The sequence below is a fragment of the Myotis brandtii genome, unplaced genomic scaffold (assembly GCF_000412655.1).
Source record: "Myotis brandtii unplaced genomic scaffold, ASM41265v1 scaffold114, whole genome shotgun sequence".
NCBI classification, from domain to species: domain Eukaryota; kingdom Metazoa; phylum Chordata; class Mammalia; order Chiroptera; family Vespertilionidae; genus Myotis; species Myotis brandtii.
In genome coordinates this window covers 742,988-761,086 of record NW_005353927.1, presented here as the reverse complement: position 1 = coordinate 761,086, position 18,099 = coordinate 742,988, and the positions used below count along the sequence as shown (strand labels likewise).

The window sequence follows — 18,099 nt, the reverse complement described above, 5'->3', positions numbered from 1 at the left end:
AGTAATTCTAGTTAATCTACCAGGATAATGTAATTACATTTAATTTTGTAAGTATACAACAGTGATCTCCTATTTTGGTATCAATTTTTCAATAAAGTTTTGATTATGGAAAAAAAAAATTTTAAAGAGCTCTTTTCCGGTTTTTGCAACGCGAGGAACCATGAGCAGCAAAGTCTCCCGTGACACCCTTTACGAGACAGTGCGGAGGTCCTGCACGATCAATAAAATATATATTTAAAAAAAAAAAAAAAGAGCTCTTTTCCGGTTTTTGCAGCGCGAGGAACCATAAGCAGCAGTCTCCCGCGACACCCTTTACGAGACAGTGTGGAGGTCCTGCATGGGAACCAGCGCAAGCGCCGGAAGTTTCTGGAGCCAGTGGAGCTGCAGATCAGCCTGAAGAACTATGACCCTCAGAAGGACAAACGCTTCTCGGGCACCGTCAGGCTTAAGTCCACGCCCCGCCCCAACTTCTCCGTGTGTGCGCTGGGGGACCAGCAGCACTGTGATGAGGCCAAGGCCGTGGACATTCCGCACATGGACATCGAGGCGCTGAAGAAACTCAACAAGAATAAGAAACTGGACAAGAAGCTGGCCAAGATGTATGATGCCTTTTTGGCTTCGGAGTCTCTGATCAAGCAGATCCAATGAATCTGGGGCCCAGGACTGAATAAGGTTGGCAAGTTCCCTTCCTTGTTGACCCACAATGAGAACATGGTGGCCAAAGTCGATGAAGTGAAAACCACAATCAAGTTCCAGATGAAGAAGGTGCTATGTCTGGCAGGGGCTGCTGGCCATGTGAAGATGACAGATGATGAGCTTGTGTACAACATCCACTTAGCTGTCAATTTCCTGGTGTCATTGCTCAAAAAGAACTGGCAGAACGCTCAGGCTTTGTACATGAAGAGCACCATGGGCAAGCCCCAGCGCCTACACTAAGGCCCAGCTTAATAAACCATACTGCCACCGTTAAAAAAGAATGAGTTGATGTGCTCACAGAGTCAGCTTAATGCTTACAAGCTGAGGTCTCTAAGCTGCTGGCAGGAACCAGGGAATGAGAACATAAGAGCATGTCGCTTTACTTCCAGAACCTTACTTAGTCCACCAAGCAGTCTGGCAGGTAAAACTGCCCCTGGTTGGGAATCACCACATCATGGTAAACTCAGATACCAGTTGACCAACATGACTAATTTATAAGAAGCAGCTATACCCAAAACCTTTGCAAAAGGACAACTACTATTTACTGAGGGCTTTCTATGCGCCAGGCACTGAGCAATTAGCTTCTCCCAAAGGGCTGACCCGATGCTCTCTCTGAACTCCAGGCAGGAGGGTGCTGCTGTGACTCCAGTTAGCACTTCCTTGCTGAACTGCCCCAGTCCTTAAAGGGGCTATTTTCTGAGTCCTACACTCACATGCAAAGACTCATTCCTACTTAACCCATTTCATTATTTCTATACAAATGGATATTAAGTGCTTCAAAATAGTTCATCCCCCAACTTTCCTTGTCCCCAATTGGGTCAACACCATTAATTATTATGGGAAGAGTTTTACTCATAAATAATGTAAAGATAAACTTTAGCCCTGTCTGATCTCCTTACTAGTTTATTAAGGAGGCTTTATACAGCTTTATGTATTTCCCTTTGGAGAGCTAGCACGCACTTCGTCTGTGCTGACTTGGAGGGGGAGTTCCTGGAGTCTGCACAGACCAAGGGAAGGAAGGAGGAGGGATGCAGCTCTTCTCTCTTCCCTGGGGAAAGAAGACCAAATACTGTCTAAATGCAACCAAAAATGCTTGGTAAATTTTACAAAGAAAAGCTACACCTCCACCTCAGATTCTCCCTGCGAAAGGGTGATGGTTCTGCAGAGATACTGACCCTTGCAGGCCTGGGTGAACACATGGCGCCTGGGACAGGTGACTGAGAGCCTCCAATACCGTATCTGTGCTACATGAACTGGGGCGTGGAAAAGGAAGGAAGTTGGGGAGCACATCCCCAGAAGGTCAAGGTGATGTTTTCTCTCTACTTTTCTGGCATTTTCTGCAGTAAATAGGAGTTATTTTTACACTAATTAGCAAACTGGTATTTTTACAAGTGCTTGCAGTGTAACTGAGAATGAGTCACCTTTCTCTCTCTGTGCCTCAGTTTCTTTGTCTGTAAAAAAGGGTCAGTAATAGTATCTAGCCCCACAGCTTGTGCTAAGCACTCAATGTTAGTGATTATTTTTAAAACAACATTAAAAAAATTACTTAAAAGTGCCAGGCAGAAGGAGCCAAACAATACTTAGCTAACAGCCCCTGCCGCCCCCCTACCCCCCGCCCCAGTAAGGAGGGAGGAAGGGAGAGAGGGAGACCTTTCAGGAGAGGAAAACTGGTTTGAGGGCCAAGGAAGAACTCTGTAGAGGGAAAAGTGGTGCTGAGAAAATGTTTGGTTTATGACACTGTTATCTCAAGATCAACTTTAGAGGGTAGGTCATTTCAACAAATAAAAAAAGAGATTTTGAAAAAGGCAAAAATCATTAAGAAACCAGAGCTCCATGATGGTCCTCGTCTCCATTCGCTCAGGTGTGTGGCCACTAAGAATCCACGAATGAGGAACCTAACTCAGGGCGAACATCAAGAAACCTTCTGGACTCTGCAGCCACATATGCAGAAATCAAAGCCCAGAGCGCTCCCGGCTCACCGGAAGCCGCGAGCCCTCACCTTGAAGGAGAAAGTAATCCGGAGTTGTGCGCTTCAGAGCGGCCTTTGCTTTGTCGCTGCTCCAGTCCACTTCCAGTGCTTCTTTAAGGGAGCAGAAGACCACTTTCTGTTGAAAAAAAGGCAAAACTGCTTAGGGATAAACTATGCTCGGCTTTAAATCACAAGGCAGTATAGCTCTTCACCATTTAGAGAAATGTCATTATCTAAGGTTTACTGTTCATTAAAGGAAGCTGAGGCCACTCAAATCCAATAAACGTTTATTAAGCACTTACTGAGTGCTCCTCTGGGCACTGGGACACAGCAATGAATAACATACTCCCTGCCTTGAAGGAAGACAGAGCAAAGCTAAAGCCCTAATACCATTCTGGTTCTTTCTTTAACTGGGTGTATTTACACTACAGAAATAAAAGCGGAGAAAAATATGTGTCTAGAGATATTCAATAAAAGTTTTTTTAATAGTAAGTTAAAACAAACAAAAATTAATAAATGTTTCTCAGTAGAGGAATGTTTGCTGCTGCTGATGGATGAAATACTAATAAGTAACAGCAAGAAAAAGAATAACGGGCACTAGCTGGTTTGGCTCAGTGGATAGAGCGTTGGCCTGGGGACTGAAGGGTCCCAGGTTCGATTCCGGCCAAGGGCACATGCCTGGGTTGCGATCCCCAGGGGGGGGCATGTAGGAGGCAGCCAATCAATGATTCTCTATCATCATTGATGTTTCTATCTCTCTCTTCCTCTCCCTTCCTCTCTAAAATCAATAAAATATATTTTGAAAAAAGCTATAAAAAGAAAAAAGAACAACGGGGATGAAACGAAAGCTGCAGGCTATGGAAATGGCATTGGCAAAAGCCCCGTGGTAGGAGAAGTATGGCTAAAACCTATTAAACTAAACCAAATAATCTTGGAAAATGCCATAATATATACTTTAAAATGTAAACAATTAAATATGAATGAGAAAATGGTTTCCCTTTCCTGAACAATTCCATCCAAAGTCATGTACTGGGACTGAGGAAGGGGAGGAAAGAGAGAGAGTGTGTGTGGAGGAGCTGGGGGCCTGCCTGGAGGAGACAGAGCATGGTAAGAAGGGCTTCCCCAGGGACAGCAGCGAGAGAATGACTATATCCACAGACTGGCTGCAACTAGTAAATATACTGAGAATCTGGGAAGCCAGGCTTCTCAATGTCAGAGAAGAGAATTGGAAATATGGGGAGAAAACTAGAACCAAGTCTGTGGTTTTGGGGATAAACTCATTTTCAATGTATGGACAGATAAAGAAATAAATGTAGATGCAATTCCCTGAAACAAGGAAGTGCTCAAAGAATGGTGGGGACATGAAACAGAAAACAGGACACAGCTTAAGGAAGTACCCACTGGTCAAATCTGGAACAATTTGAGGGTAAAAAGAAATAATAATAGATTGCAACACTTAAAATAAACTAGAATCCATTAGTCCACAGACCTAAAATTAATCAAGTTTAATGAGGAACGGGATATTTACATATTTTCAAAATACCTCTCTATAAAATACATATTAGTCACACAGGGAAAAGAGGAATTGTATTCAAAGAAGTCTGGCAGACATAATCTCACTCAAATGATGAAAGTGAACATTAGCAGTAAAGGGCATATGGAAATCATGCGCCAGACCACAGAACGTGATGAGAAGCATCCGTGCCGTGGTATTTTTGCCAAAATGTGTAGCTGGAATCTAATCATAAGGGAACATCAGATGAACCCAAACTAAGGGACATTTTACAGACTAACTGGCTCGTAATCTTTAAAAGTGCCATGAAAATCTAGATGCACGCATGATCCCGAACTGGACCCTTTGCCAAAGGGACATGACTGGGGCAACTGGCAACACTTGAATGGGGTCTGAGGATTAGACAGTGATGATGTAACTGGATGAGTTTCCTAATTTTGATGCTTGGGTTGTGGTTATGAAGGATGGCTTGTTTGAGAAAATACAAACTGAAATATCTGGGAATGACGGTCGGGGCATTATGTTGGCAGCTTACTCTCTGACAGTTCAGGAAAAAATGGTTCTCAGTACTAGTTACTTTTACTGGCTTTAAGATGGGTGTGTATAAATAATTTCAAACTTACAGAGGTATGGGTCCTCTCTTCTCTTTCTCTACACACACACACATACACACACACACACACACACACCGGCATCATACAAACCCCCCCCCTTGATAGACATATCTGGGAATGATGGTCGGGGCATTATGTTGGCAGCTTACTCTCTGACAGTTCAGGAAAAAATGGTTCTCAGTACTAGTTACTTTTACTGGCTTTAAGATGGGTGTGTATAAATAATTTCAAACTTACAGAGGTATGGGTCCTCTCTTCTCTTTCTCTACACACACACCCCGGCATCATACAAATCCCTATCCCCCTCCTCGATATTTAAAAGAGAGAGAGAGAGAGAGAGAGAGAGAGAGAGAGACTGACTGACTCAAAACAACAAGAGTATAATTTAGGAGGCTTACTGAACCAAGATCTATCAGCTACCAGGCAATTTACATAGCTTATTAAGGACCAAAATGGATATTATAAATGAAATTCCAAATTGTTAATGAAGATTAAACACACTCGAAGTTTACTTTTTCTTTTAATCCTCACCTGAGGACACGCTTAGAGAGGAAGGTGGGGAGGGGAGAGAGAGAGACAGACAGACAGACAGACAGACAGACAGACATCGACCTTTGGTGTTCGAACGACCCTTTCACAGGGGTCGCCTAAGACCATCCTGCATATCAGATATTTACATTACGATTCATAACAGTAGCAACATTACAGTTATGAAGTAGCAACGAAAATAATTTTATGGTTGGGTCACAACATGAGGAACTGTATTTAAAGGGCCAGAAGGTTGAGAACCACTGTCTAAGGCAGTGATGGCGAACCTATGACACGCTTGTCAGAGGTGACACGCGAACTCATTTTTTTGGTTGATTTTTCTTTGTTAAATGGCATTTAAATATATAAAATAAATATCAAAAATATAAGTCTTTGTTTTACTATGGTTGCAAATATCAAAAAATTTCTATATGTGACACGGCACCAGAGTTAAGTTAGGGTTTTTCAAAATGCTGACACGCCGAGCTCAAAAAGTTCGCCATCACTGTCCTAGTTCATGGGTCCATGCTCAACCACTGAGCAACACTGGCCAGGCAATAGTCAAGGTTTTAAGGTGGCTTTCTGCCTCTGAGTTGGTATACAAGATGTCCATGGTGCCCTCAAACCTTTGGGTCAATGGGTCTGTTTGACCTCAAAAGATAAGTCATGTAGTCAGCCTAGTGACCTTTAGTGCCTTATACAGGCTGCCAGACCCTTCTTAATGAGCTTTCAACACAGATCAAGCCATCAGCAGTATGCTGGGAATGCTATCATAATGAGGAAACACAGTTTTATCAGATTTTAAAAGCTACCAAGACCTTAATTCAGAGGTTCTGTAGTTTGCCTCACTAGGAACAATGCTAATAATCCACTGGTCGGTTAAGCCACTATTGGATAATGAATGAGAAAAAGAAGTTGTGTTTTAGTCTCAGTCCCACCTCTAACCCTGGGACAAGAGTACAAATGAAAACCCATATATCACGTCTACATGTTTAGTTGTAAATCAAACTAGCAAGCTACGAAGTAAAAGATATTGTATTCTCCTGCCTTAATAAATATACCTTCTCCACAGCCATCTTGAAAGATCAGGTTCAAATTTGGGATTCTCACACTCCTTGGGGTTCTCTGCCAGGACGAGGTTCACCGGGAAAGCTGTCGCCCAGTTTTCCCTTCTCTTGTAGCTTTGTCCCCTCAGCTCGTCCTTTCCCACCAAATCCCACGCCCACCCTCCCGGGGCGTGGCATGTAGACACTGTGGTAGTCAGCACTCCAGAGGCAGATCAGGGAGGAAGCCCAAAAACGCCTGGGAAGCAAGCCTGGGTTGTCTGGGTAGAAAATTCCGGGGTCCCAGGCGTCCAGAATGTGGTCTAGAACTGAGGGCAAAGGCTATGGGCTCCAGTGGACACATCTCCTTGATGCCATGGAATCCTCACGCTGTGAGAGGAAGGGCTGGAAGGAGGACAAACTGGGACCTTCTAGAGCACGAGGGCCAAGGACCAAGGTCCTTTTGCCTCCCAAAGTCTAAGGACAGAACCATCCCAGTTTGGCCACTAAGTTGTGACCCCAGGCAAATGAATTTACCTCTCAGGCCTGACGGTGGCAGACAACTTTTAGGAAGTTCCCTGGTATCTGGGGAGGAGGCCCACAGTGGCCCTATCTGTAATATGTACTAGCCCTCCAGCCACAGGTGACAGAGCCAGTGGAGGGCCCATGGCCCAAGACTGACCAATCGGAGTCTTTATCCGGGGAAGTGAGAATTTGAAAGTTGGAAGCGGAGCCATATTAATGGCAGGGCTCTGAAGAGAAGGGCCAAATTCCTACCACCAGCTGCCTGGTTTCTTACCCTTCTCAGATCACAACAGTTATTCAATGCTTCTTGTGTTACTCCAGCTGCCTCCAATTAATGCCCCCCCCCCGCCCCGCTTTGTTGTTGTTAATCCTCACCTGAGAATATTTTTTCCACTGCTTTTCAGACAGAGTGGAAAGGAAAGAGGGAGGGAAGGAGGGAGAGAGAGAAGGAAAGAGAGAGAGAAACATCGACACATAGATGTGAGAGACACATTGACTGGCTGCCTCCTGCAGGCACCCTTACTGGGGGTGGGAAGGGAAGGGAACCTGCAACCCAGGTACGTGCCCTTGACGGGGAATCGAACCTGCAACCCTTCGGTGCATGGGCTGACGCTCTAACTAACCACTAAACACACTGGCCAGGGCTAATGTCCTTTTTTGTTTTCCAAAATACCAAAAGTCTACTATCGACTTTCACAACAATTAAAAATAAAACAAAACTTAACCAAGTCACCTAATTTGTAGTAGGGCAGGTGCAAGAGGCGATGCCTGTGTCACTCAGCTCACCGGCACTGGATTTATAGAGAAAACACACTGGACAGTGCTCTCAGGGAATGAAGGACCTTTCGGGTGAAGCGCCCAGGACAGTGTCTGCTGAGCAGTAGCATCCACCATCTACCTGAATGAACACACTGAAACGGGGAACTTTCACATCTCACTTGCCCCTTCCACTTCTCCTCCCTTGGCTCCTGGATCCCTCTGACTAGAATGCTTAACGCTTCCCCTCTGCTATCCACTCCTTCATGGGAAATCCTGAGCCTTAAGGATTTCAATCTCATAGTTCAGTTAAGACTAGTGACAAGCCCTCTTATACTCACTCTTATAGCTTCCGGAGGTAGGGACCACAGTGAAAGACACAGCACCGAATAGATTAGATTTTCAATAAATACTTGTGAGCTGCTTCTCATTTGCCAAAAATCCCAACAGTAAATATAAAAGGTGAATTCTCCACATGGCCTATCAGCCATCAAGTTATGGGGTTGTGCTGGGCCATTTAGAAGTGTGGGAAACTGCAGTGACCTTGCCCATGTAAGAGGAGACTGGTTCAACAGATCACAGCAAGGCATTGTACACCTGCTCTCCAAAGTAGATATAAGTCGGGAGTGCTCCCAAAAACACACTGAATAAAAAAAGCAAAGCACAATACATGTCATACATATTAGGTCATTATATGCCTTATAAGTATTCATGTATAGTAATTAGTACTCCAACTTTATTAAGTACACACGCACAGAAAGTGTTCTGAGAAGAACGTTATAGTCCTTACGGGGGAACAGGGTTCACGTTCTCTCAACTTGTTCTGTGTTTTCCCCGCCTGGGATTGTGAGTAAATTTTACTTTTTAAATCAGGCTGTACATCTGTAACGTGATATAGTTCTGGATATAAAATAAAGTTGAATGTAAATCAGCATCAAAACAACTTTTAAAACTACAGGCTTCACCTGGCCAGTTTGGCTCAACTATGAACCAGGAGGTCACAGTTTGATTCCTGGTCAGGGCACATGCCCGGGTTGCAGGCTCAGTCCCCAGTGTAGGAGGCAGCCAATCAATGATTCTCTCTCATCATTGATGTTTCTATCTCTCTCTCCCTCTCCCTTCCTCTCTGAAACCAATAAAAATATATTTTAAAAAAGAAACATATGCATACCTTATTTAAAAAACAATACACTACAGGTTTCTAGGTCGAATTTCCATACCTATTCATGGGAGACTGTAGTTTTTAAAAAGCACTCTAACAGCAGATTTTTGTGGATGACCTGCTGCTCTCCCATACTGCCAGCAGTATTGGAATAAACGGCTCATATGATTCAAAACAAACAAACAAACAAACAAACGAACAAAGCACTCTAACAAATGACAACCACAACCGGAGACAGTTTTCACACTTCGCAGAGTGGCAAAAGGGCCTGAAGCTAGCACACGTTACTGTTCTATATTGCTGGCTTTGAAAGGTAAACGGATAAAACTACTCGGGCGTAATTTAGCGGCAGGGTCTGGTGAAGTTGAAGATGCACACATCCCAGTTTTCATCCTAAGTATCTGCCCTGGAGAAAGCACACAGGTGCCCAAGGAGGTTAGCTACACCCACGAAACACTGACTGTGGCCACCCAATTTGTAACAGCAAAGACTTACAGACTGAATGCCCATCAAACAGCAGAATAAATAGTGATCTATTCACACAACAAATACCTTACAGCCGAGAGAAAGAGAGAGAGAGAGAGAGAGAGAGAGAGAGAGAGAGAGAGAGAGAATGTCATGCAGTGCTGTCCAAGAGAACTTGCTGTGAGGATGAAACATCTTCTGCCTTTGCAATACGGATGCCAATAGCCACGTGTAGTTACCAAGCATGTGAAACATAGTTAGAGAGGCTGAAGAAGCAAATTTTTTATTTTATTTAATTTTAACTAATTTCAATAGCCACATGTAGCCAGTGGCTACCAACATGGATGGGGAAGCCCGGGAACTACAGAGATATAACACTGCTCGTAGAAAGCAGGTGGTGGCATTCACAGAATATATCAATTCATAAAACGTTAAAAAGCACACCCAACAATTCTACATTGCTGGGAAATACATACATAGTAGAAGAAATGCATGGGAGGGAGAACCACGATGGAGGACAGTGGTTAATTACGTTGGGAGAGACCGTCAGGGGTGAGCCCTCACCACGGTGGTAATGCTTTATGCCAGGGGTGGGCAAACTTTTTGACTCGAGGGCCACAATGGGTTCTTAAACTGGACCGGAGGGCCGGAACAAAAGCATGGATGGAGTGTTTGTGTGAACTAATATAAATTCAAAGTAAACATCATTACATAAAAGGGTACGGTCTTTTTTTTTTTTTTTTTAGTTTTATTCATTTCAAACGGGCCGGATCCGGCCCTCGGGCTGTAGTTTGTCCACGGCTGCTTTATGCTCTAAGTTGGGTGATGGGCACATGGTTAGCTATATCCTTCTTGATTTATACCTACAACATCACACAATAAGTTCTATTCCACTAGTTAGACTTACAAACACATGATAAAACACCATGCCAAGCAGGGCTATATCCGCCCTTTCAGGTACCTTATTAAGTCCACACAAATGCCTGCAAGCCAGGTGAGGAGAGAGAAGCACACAGATTAGTACTGGAAATGTTTTTGTTTTTAAGTTGAATAGTGTTTTATTGTTATGTCCCAAAACTTGCATTGATGTGGCATGATTTTTATGCATCATCTCTCCCTCTCTCTCCCTCTCCCTCTCCCTCTCTCTCTCTCTCACACACACACACACACACACACACACACACACACACAGGATTGTGCTGGATTCTAGGAAGAACCCTCTTTTCTCACCCCTTTCCCCTTGTGAGACAGGGCACCACCAGCACCCACCCCACACTTTACAACCATCAAACTTTAAAAAAACCTGCTATCTGAATTCCACCAACCTTTCTGCAGTTTGCACCCTGCCTTTCCCTGCCACCCCTCCCCCAAACCAAGTGATTCTGACAATTAGCAGCATTTGGGCCTGAAGGCTCTGGTCTAGGCAACTCAATGACTTCTACGGATTTCTAGCCAAGTCCCTCGTCCTGTTTGGAATTTTGTTCTTGGCTTAGCTCAAAAACCTAAACTGCCCTGACCGGTTTGGCTCAGTGGACAGAGCATCGGCTTACGAACTGAAGGGCCCCAGGTTCGATTCCGGTTAAGGGCATGTGCCTTGGTTGCGGGCACATCCCCAGTAGGAGATGTACAGGAGGCAGCTGATCAATGTTTCTCTCTCATCAATGTTTCTAACTCTCTATCCCTCTCCCTTCTTCTCTGTCAAAAATCAATATTATGAATCCTCATGTACTGCAAAGTTAATCCATTTAGTTGGTCACAAAGAAAGTTAATTCAATAATTCTTTTTTAAATGACAATAATCTGCTCTAAAGCTATCGTATTGTACTGCAGGAAGCACAGACATTTCCTGGATATGACCGTACCAGGCACTGTCTCGGAGTGCAGCAGTGGACAAAACTGCCCCTATGGAGCTTAAACTCTAATGGGAGAGACACTGACAAGTGATTTGAAGAGTAATCATGGTTACAAATCAAGATGCCACATAAAGAAGAGGAATGAAGCTAGTCAGTCATGAGGAATGTTTCTTTAAGGATGGCAGTGAGAGGAGGATGACTGAGCTGTCAACAAACTGCTCAGGAAGGGGGAATCAAAATAATGAATCACTTCTCCGCCGTGGAATTTCACAACTAATTCATGAGAAGAGTATTAGCAGTGCCCAAATTAGTCACCCTCTATTTTCAGAAGCAGAGGTAAAACTAAATCTGCATTTCTTAGCATGTCATGAACAAATCCTACGTTATGATTAGTTTTTAAAGTGCGACTAGGGCAAGTAACCACCATCGGGCATCTACTCCTGTCTAGCAGCCCCTAACAATAAAGAAACATGAGCAGCAAATGGGAATGTGACAATGGCTTCTCCCAAAGGTTTTTCCGGAATGATCCCCATGTTAACAATACTGTATCCCACCATCTTCATAACAGTTCCAATTATCCTAGACACTCCCAGGGGAATCACCTTGTAAGTCCTAGGGTGAGCCAGTGCCCTTAGCCTCTGTCTGTGCTCTCCCACCTGCTGCTTCCCACAGAGCTGTGTGACCTTGGCAGGTCATTGAACTTTTCTTAGCTTCAGTATCATCTGTGAATAGTGACAACAGGACTGTGATTCCCTGCACCCAAAACACTGCCTTGCACACAGTAGGCATTTTGCAACTCAAAGATACAGAAAGAGCTGGCTGTTCTGGAGTGAGGAAAGCCCGAGTCACTCTGTCTTACATCGGTGCTTTTGGTTGATCCTGCTTCCTAGGGCTGGTCCTGGCTTCAGCGCCTGGCAAACTGGCCTTCACATGCCAATTCTAACAACTCTTTCTCTGGGAAACTTTCTTAACACTTCCTCGCCACAAAACCATTACTGTACTCTCTCCTTCATCCACTGTGCATCCACTGTACATGAGGTTTGTGCCCAAGACCCAATTCTGATTAAATCTGTTGCACGACTTCTCCTGGGCAGCAAAGGAAGCAAACAAACTACTAGGCACCTGTCTCCGGGCTATGGACTTCCCTGCTGCTGTATTTATCATGATGGCACATGTGCTAGAAAGGCCCCGAGTCTTCCTAGACGGTGTGAAAACCACAACCTCTGTTTTCCCTCTTTGTTTTTTAACTGTTTCTAATTTAGGAGCACAATGCGTACCTTGAAGCAAAAGTGGCTTTACAACATTTGGACCCTAACCAGAAACCTTTCACAGGAAACAGGAAGTGGCTGCTTCCCCACCCCCATCCTGCACTCTGAGCACAACCCAACTAGTTATTCCATACAATTTAGGCAAAAGGACAGAATCTGAATCAAAGGATTTTTGAGTTGGAGGAAAACTTCCACACCTCAGAGCGGTCTCTGCCAAAACGGAGGACACTGGTCAGTACAGGGTGGCGAAGTCCTGGCCCAGACCTGTGCAGCCCAGTCCTTCCACGGCGCTCTTGGGGAGGCCGCACAAAGGCAAGGTCTGGAATCCCGGGGATTGTCATCAGGAATGCACTGAATGCCTCGCAACCTCAAGGGCTCGAGGTTGGAATCCCGGCCTGAATTGTCCAAGGGAAACAGCTGACTAACAATGTCAGCTGGGCATATTTTGATACCTTCAACTTCGGCCCCATGTAGGAAGGGGCTGCACAAAGAGCGCTGTGACTGAAGAGCCCTAGGAATGGTACGCGAAGGCCTCCCAGCGCCTGCCAGGGCTGCCGCATTCTCCTCATAGCTAGATAAAGTGGCTCCCAAAAGAGGTTTCCAGATCAGCCCCAGTGGGCACCATCAGAAGTGACTCCCGGGAAACTTCCAGCTGTGAAGGGCTAACAAAGCCAGGCACTCTCTATTTGAATGTGAAAGACCCGCCTCAATCAAAGAAGCCCTTAAGCCATAAAACCCTTCACACCAAGGCCAAGTGTCACACTTGTAAGAGGGTGTGATTTATAAATTGACAGCACCCACAAAGCTGCTTTTGTACTCCTCCCTTAGTTAACAATTTATCTCCCCCCCACCAAACTCACGGCGCTATTCAGATAAGGCTTGACTGGGCCTCAAGAAGAAAGAAAGGAAGAAAGAAAAGGACCCAAGTTTTGGCCAAAACACCAATGTTCACTCAGGATAATTATGGTCCTGTGAATAGACACTAAAATTAGGGCTTAATAATTCCTCTGTATCACACTCACAGCATCAAACTATTCCAGTACAAACATAAAGAGCAAGAAAGAGAAAATCTCCAGCGAAGCCTTGCTGGAAACTTGAAGAGTTCCACTTCTGTGGTTTCTGCAGCCTCTTTTGTGGTTTCTGCGCTTAGAATCCCCCCTTTAGAGCAATTTTAACTCAATGCTCTGACCAGCTGTTTTTCTTTCTCAACATTTAAATCTACAAAGCAGAGAGTAAATATGGGCTTGGTCGTATCTTTCCTCTCAGTTCAACAAAACCAATTCTGACCACTTCACCTGGTTTTCCCCACCACAAGATTCTACCACCAACTAGAAACCAGCGTCTCTGATTCCCTTTCTACTCCTCTTTTTAGAAAATGAATTTAAATTACCGCACCAATTCCAAGAAGAATCTAAGTATAAATTTAAAAGTATACACCTGATAACATTGGCCAACCTTGAGGCCTTTGTTCTTGAAAGATTTGGTGAAACCAAAACAAAACTTTAAAGAAACAAAACAATTCAAGTTTAAACTGTCTCCTGCCCACTTAGGACCTTACTAAATTGTCTACCAATCTCACTTTTCTTTAAAATAAAAAAAACAGACAAAACAAAAGTAATGCTCTTTGGCTCTGACTGGGTAGCTCAGTTGGTTGGAGGGTTGTCCAGATACACCAAGGTTGCGGGCTCCATCCCCAGTAAGGACACATATAATAATCAACCAGCTCTAACTGGTTTGGCTCAGTGGATAGAGCATCGGCCTGCGGACTGAAGGGTCCCAGGTTCGATTCCGGTCAAGGGCAAGTACCTTGGTTGCGGGCACATCCCCAGTAGGGGTTGTGCAGGAGGCAGCTAGTCAATGTTTCTCTCTCATCGATGTTTCTAACTCTCTATCCCTCTCCCTTCCTCTCTGTAAAAAATCAATAAAATATATTAAGAAAAAAAAAAGAATCAACCAATAAATGCATAAATAAGTGGAACAACAAATTAATGTTTCTCTTTCTAAAATCAATTTAAAAAATTCATGGCCTTTGCTCAAAAAGTCTTTCTGATACTACTTCATATACCAGGGGTCATATTGGTGGCCCACAGACCATGTAAGTCCTGCAAACATGTTCTTTAGCCTCTGCTATTGACAAGAACAGCATTGGTGACTAGGTTGCCAGTATTAAAAAGTTTGAGACAGAGCATTAAAAAAAAAAAAACAACATTTTTTTTAAAGTATATTTTTATTGGTTTCAGAGAGGAAGGAAAGGGAGGAGAGATATAGAAACATCAATGATGAAAGAGAATCATTGATTGGCTGCCTCCTGCACGGCCCACACTAGGGATTGAGCCCACAACCTGGGCATGTGCCCCTAACCGGGAATCGAACTGTGATCTCCTGGTTCATAGGTCAATGCTCAACTATTGAGCCACATTTCTGATTGTCTTAAAAATCACGCCCTAACTGGTTTGGCTCAGTGGATAGAGTGTCAGCTTGCGGACTCAAGGGTCCCAAGTTCAATTCCAGTCAAGGGCATGTACCTTGGTTGTGGTCACATACCCAGTAGGGAGTGTGCAGGAGGCAGCTGATCGATGTTTCTCTCTCATCGATGTTTCTAACTCTCTATCCCTCTCCCTTCCTCTCTGTAAAAATCAATACAATATATTTTTTTTTAAAAATCACATCTGGCATCCTAGATCCACACATTCCCTCATAGCTCAGCTGGCTGGCACTAAGCAGCAGCTACCCCCCTTTAAATGGGACAAGCACTGACTCAGTCTCCCCAGACTCTCCCTCCAAGCCCACCATGCTGGCTTCCCTCCTATGCCATTTTAACTGCCTGTTCCCATGAGGTTCAGTGTTCATGACCCTCCCCCCACAGTACACATACCTTTTTGACCATAGTTGTCTCAGATGAATCCAGTTTTGCTCTCTTGGTATCAGGGCCATCTTCTACTCCCTGGCTAACCTTGGCAACTTTGGTCTTCTCCCTAGAGGGTGACAAGGGAGGGAATCCAGTTCTACTCTAGGAATCATGCCATTAGAACAAATAGAGCATTACCAGCTCACAGAATGAGATGTTGGTTAAGAGCCAAAGTTTTGGAGTCAAACAGATCTGGGTTCAAATCACAGGTTGGCCACCGAATACCTGATGAGCCAGTCACCCACTATGTGGGAGTAACAACTGCTAACGAAAGATTCTTGTAAGAAGAGAAATAACATACATTTCTTAGCATACTGCCTAGTAAGCTCTCAATAAACTTTGTGAACGTACCACTTGAATCATGAATTACTCTAACTGAATCCCTCCCCTCTGCCATGGGGAACTCACATTAAAATAATCTGGACTGCTTTCCTCTATGACTTCTTTATCCATTTATAATGTGCCCAAAGAACTAGATTTTCTAAAGCCACAAAACGTTGCAGTTATGGGAGATCCTGAACATGTTTCTCCTTCCCCCATGTCAATTTTACAAGCAAGAAACTTGCAGACCAGAGAAATTTCAGTGACTTGCCTGAGAAGCTGAACTAAAGAAAGTTCTCGACTTGGTAGGAAGCTCACCTGTCACACAGCAGGGACTCCCTTTACCTCTCAATTTTTACATCTCATGGGGGAGAGGGAGTGTCAGTGGTCAGAAAATTACAACCAAAAAAAGCCCAACTCATGTAGTTTTACAACACGGGTACCATCTTTCATCTAGAAGCTACAAGTTCAAAACACGGCAGGTCCCATCATGTGAGAATCACCACGGTCTGCAACCGCAATGTTCAAAATGAGAGGACAGGGCTGCTGCTTGCACAGAGCAGTCTTTGGACCATGGAGCCTTTTATTTCCAAGGCAGGTTTTGGCTGAGTGTGCCTCCAGAGTTGCCCATCTAGCGTATTTTGTACTAATTTTACTATCTCTCAACCTGAAAAGTTTGACCTGCTAAGCTGGACAAAAATGTTTACAATCCAAAGAAGCCTTCCCTAAAAGCATGCTTCACCCCCTGAAATCCAGAGTGATCAAATCCCCAGGTGATGTACTTCAATTGCCTCGAACACTGCTTTCTTTATGCTTTAAATTAGACCATCATTGTGGAAGGCAAGGTCCCCATCTCCTACAATGCTGAACACACAATCTATGTATCAGAAGCTGTTAATGAATTGGCTTCCCAATGTTCTAAGTGTTATAGTAAAAGACTTTCCTTAATGGTTCATTTCCTAGCAGTGAGTAAAATGATACTTTGAAAATGTTATATTCTCTCCTCCTCTCCCAACACTTACTCTACAAATTCATGCTCTCCAAGATTGGCAAATGTGTATCCGTGGTAGCCAAAAACATCTCCTGTAAAGAACTTGATGCTATTTTTGTGACAGATCTGGTCAACTTTAATTATGACATCCCTGGAGCAGCAAGTCAGACATACCTGCAGAAAGAAAGAAATTGGCTGGGTGTGAGTTCTGCAAACCGTGAATCATTGTCCTGATGTCTAAATAAATCTTAATGAACAGTCTCACTAGGCATGTCTAAAGCCAGTTTCAAACTGGTACAACAGGTTCCTGGGATCCTATGGCTAGAAGACAAAAGAAAAGTTGCAGGTTTCAGTGCGTAGAAAATGTAAATTATGAGACGGTTACTTTCTGCAACCCAAATGAAATGTGTTTAACTAGAAAGTAAAAGCCATTTAATGAATTTGTTTCCCCTGATCCATGAACACATATAAACCACATTTCATGGTTTTCATGAAAAGAAAAAGACACTAATAACCTAAGTGTAAGTTATTTCTAAGTGATTAAATATAGTAAAATCTGAATAAGCTACAACAAGGAGCAAAACCAGTTTTTAAAATTGACCCCTAGTCACGTTTAAATACAAGGGCACTTTTCCCCCTTCTTTTGATTGATGTGTTAAGATAAAAAAGATAACCAAGTCCTGTTGAGATTATTTTTCCATGTGAAAACTTTATCTGAATTTAAGGACAAAAAAAAAGGGGGGGTTATAGACCAAGTGACCTTCCATTCAGACTTAGACAATGAACTGGTGATTCACTCAGTGGAATTATCAATGCTGCTCTGAGGCCTGTAGGTTCTATTCCAATAAGTTAAGGGATTGGAAATGGCTAAATTTCATGGCATAAAACACCATCTTTTCTGGAGAAGCTTTGTGATCACGGCCAAGAAGATAACTTCTAATGTAGACCTTTTTCATCTGAACATAGAAAGTTGGAGAATAAATTACAAAAGGATATTTTCATTTGATAGAACCTCTCTGCTGTTGTCTGGCAGGCAGACTACTGAAATAACACTCATGGAGAAATACGTGCGTCTGGTGTCATTCAGAGGACACAGCCTCCCAAGGAAAAATCAAATCTAAAAAGGTGAGACAACCACGATTGAACATGCAATCAACTGACCAAATGGAAACATACAGAGTCACAAGTGACTAAACCCAATTCGGGACCAGTCAAACATGGCCTGTGAGGCAGTCTCGCTTGCCCCGTGCACATGCGTTATACAAGCAACCGGCCCCACACTTCAGTTCTAACAAAGCTTCTAGTTGCTAGAAGGTTGAGGGACACCTAGAATAAATCAAATGTGGTTGCTATGAACAAAGGAATGAAGAGAAGACCTTCATCCACATGGAAAATGTTCCAATATCTGGAGTTATGAAACAGAATGAATTAAAAAGAAAAAAAGGACAAAATGCACAGATGATCCATCATTTCAAGCCCATATTTGAA

General features: G+C 43.6%; 1 protein-coding gene and 1 pseudogene across 1 annotated transcript in view; one reads left to right on the top strand and one right to left on the bottom strand.

The window, feature by feature from the left end:
• Positions 1 to 18,099, bottom strand: part of SAE1 (SUMO1 activating enzyme subunit 1) — a 76,343-nt gene that overhangs the window by 31,449 nt on the left and 26,795 nt on the right. The window contains exons 4-6 of the mRNA XM_005857835.2: positions 16,643 to 16,785; positions 15,267 to 15,366; positions 2,696 to 2,801 (exon numbers count right to left, since the gene is read on the bottom strand). Coding sequence (XP_005857897.1) covers positions 2,696 to 2,801; positions 15,267 to 15,366; positions 16,643 to 16,785 — 349 coding nt within the window. The remainder of the gene's footprint in view (positions 1 to 2,695; positions 2,802 to 15,266; positions 15,367 to 16,642; positions 16,786 to 18,099) is intronic.
• Positions 161 to 974, top strand: LOC102246270 (annotated as a pseudogene).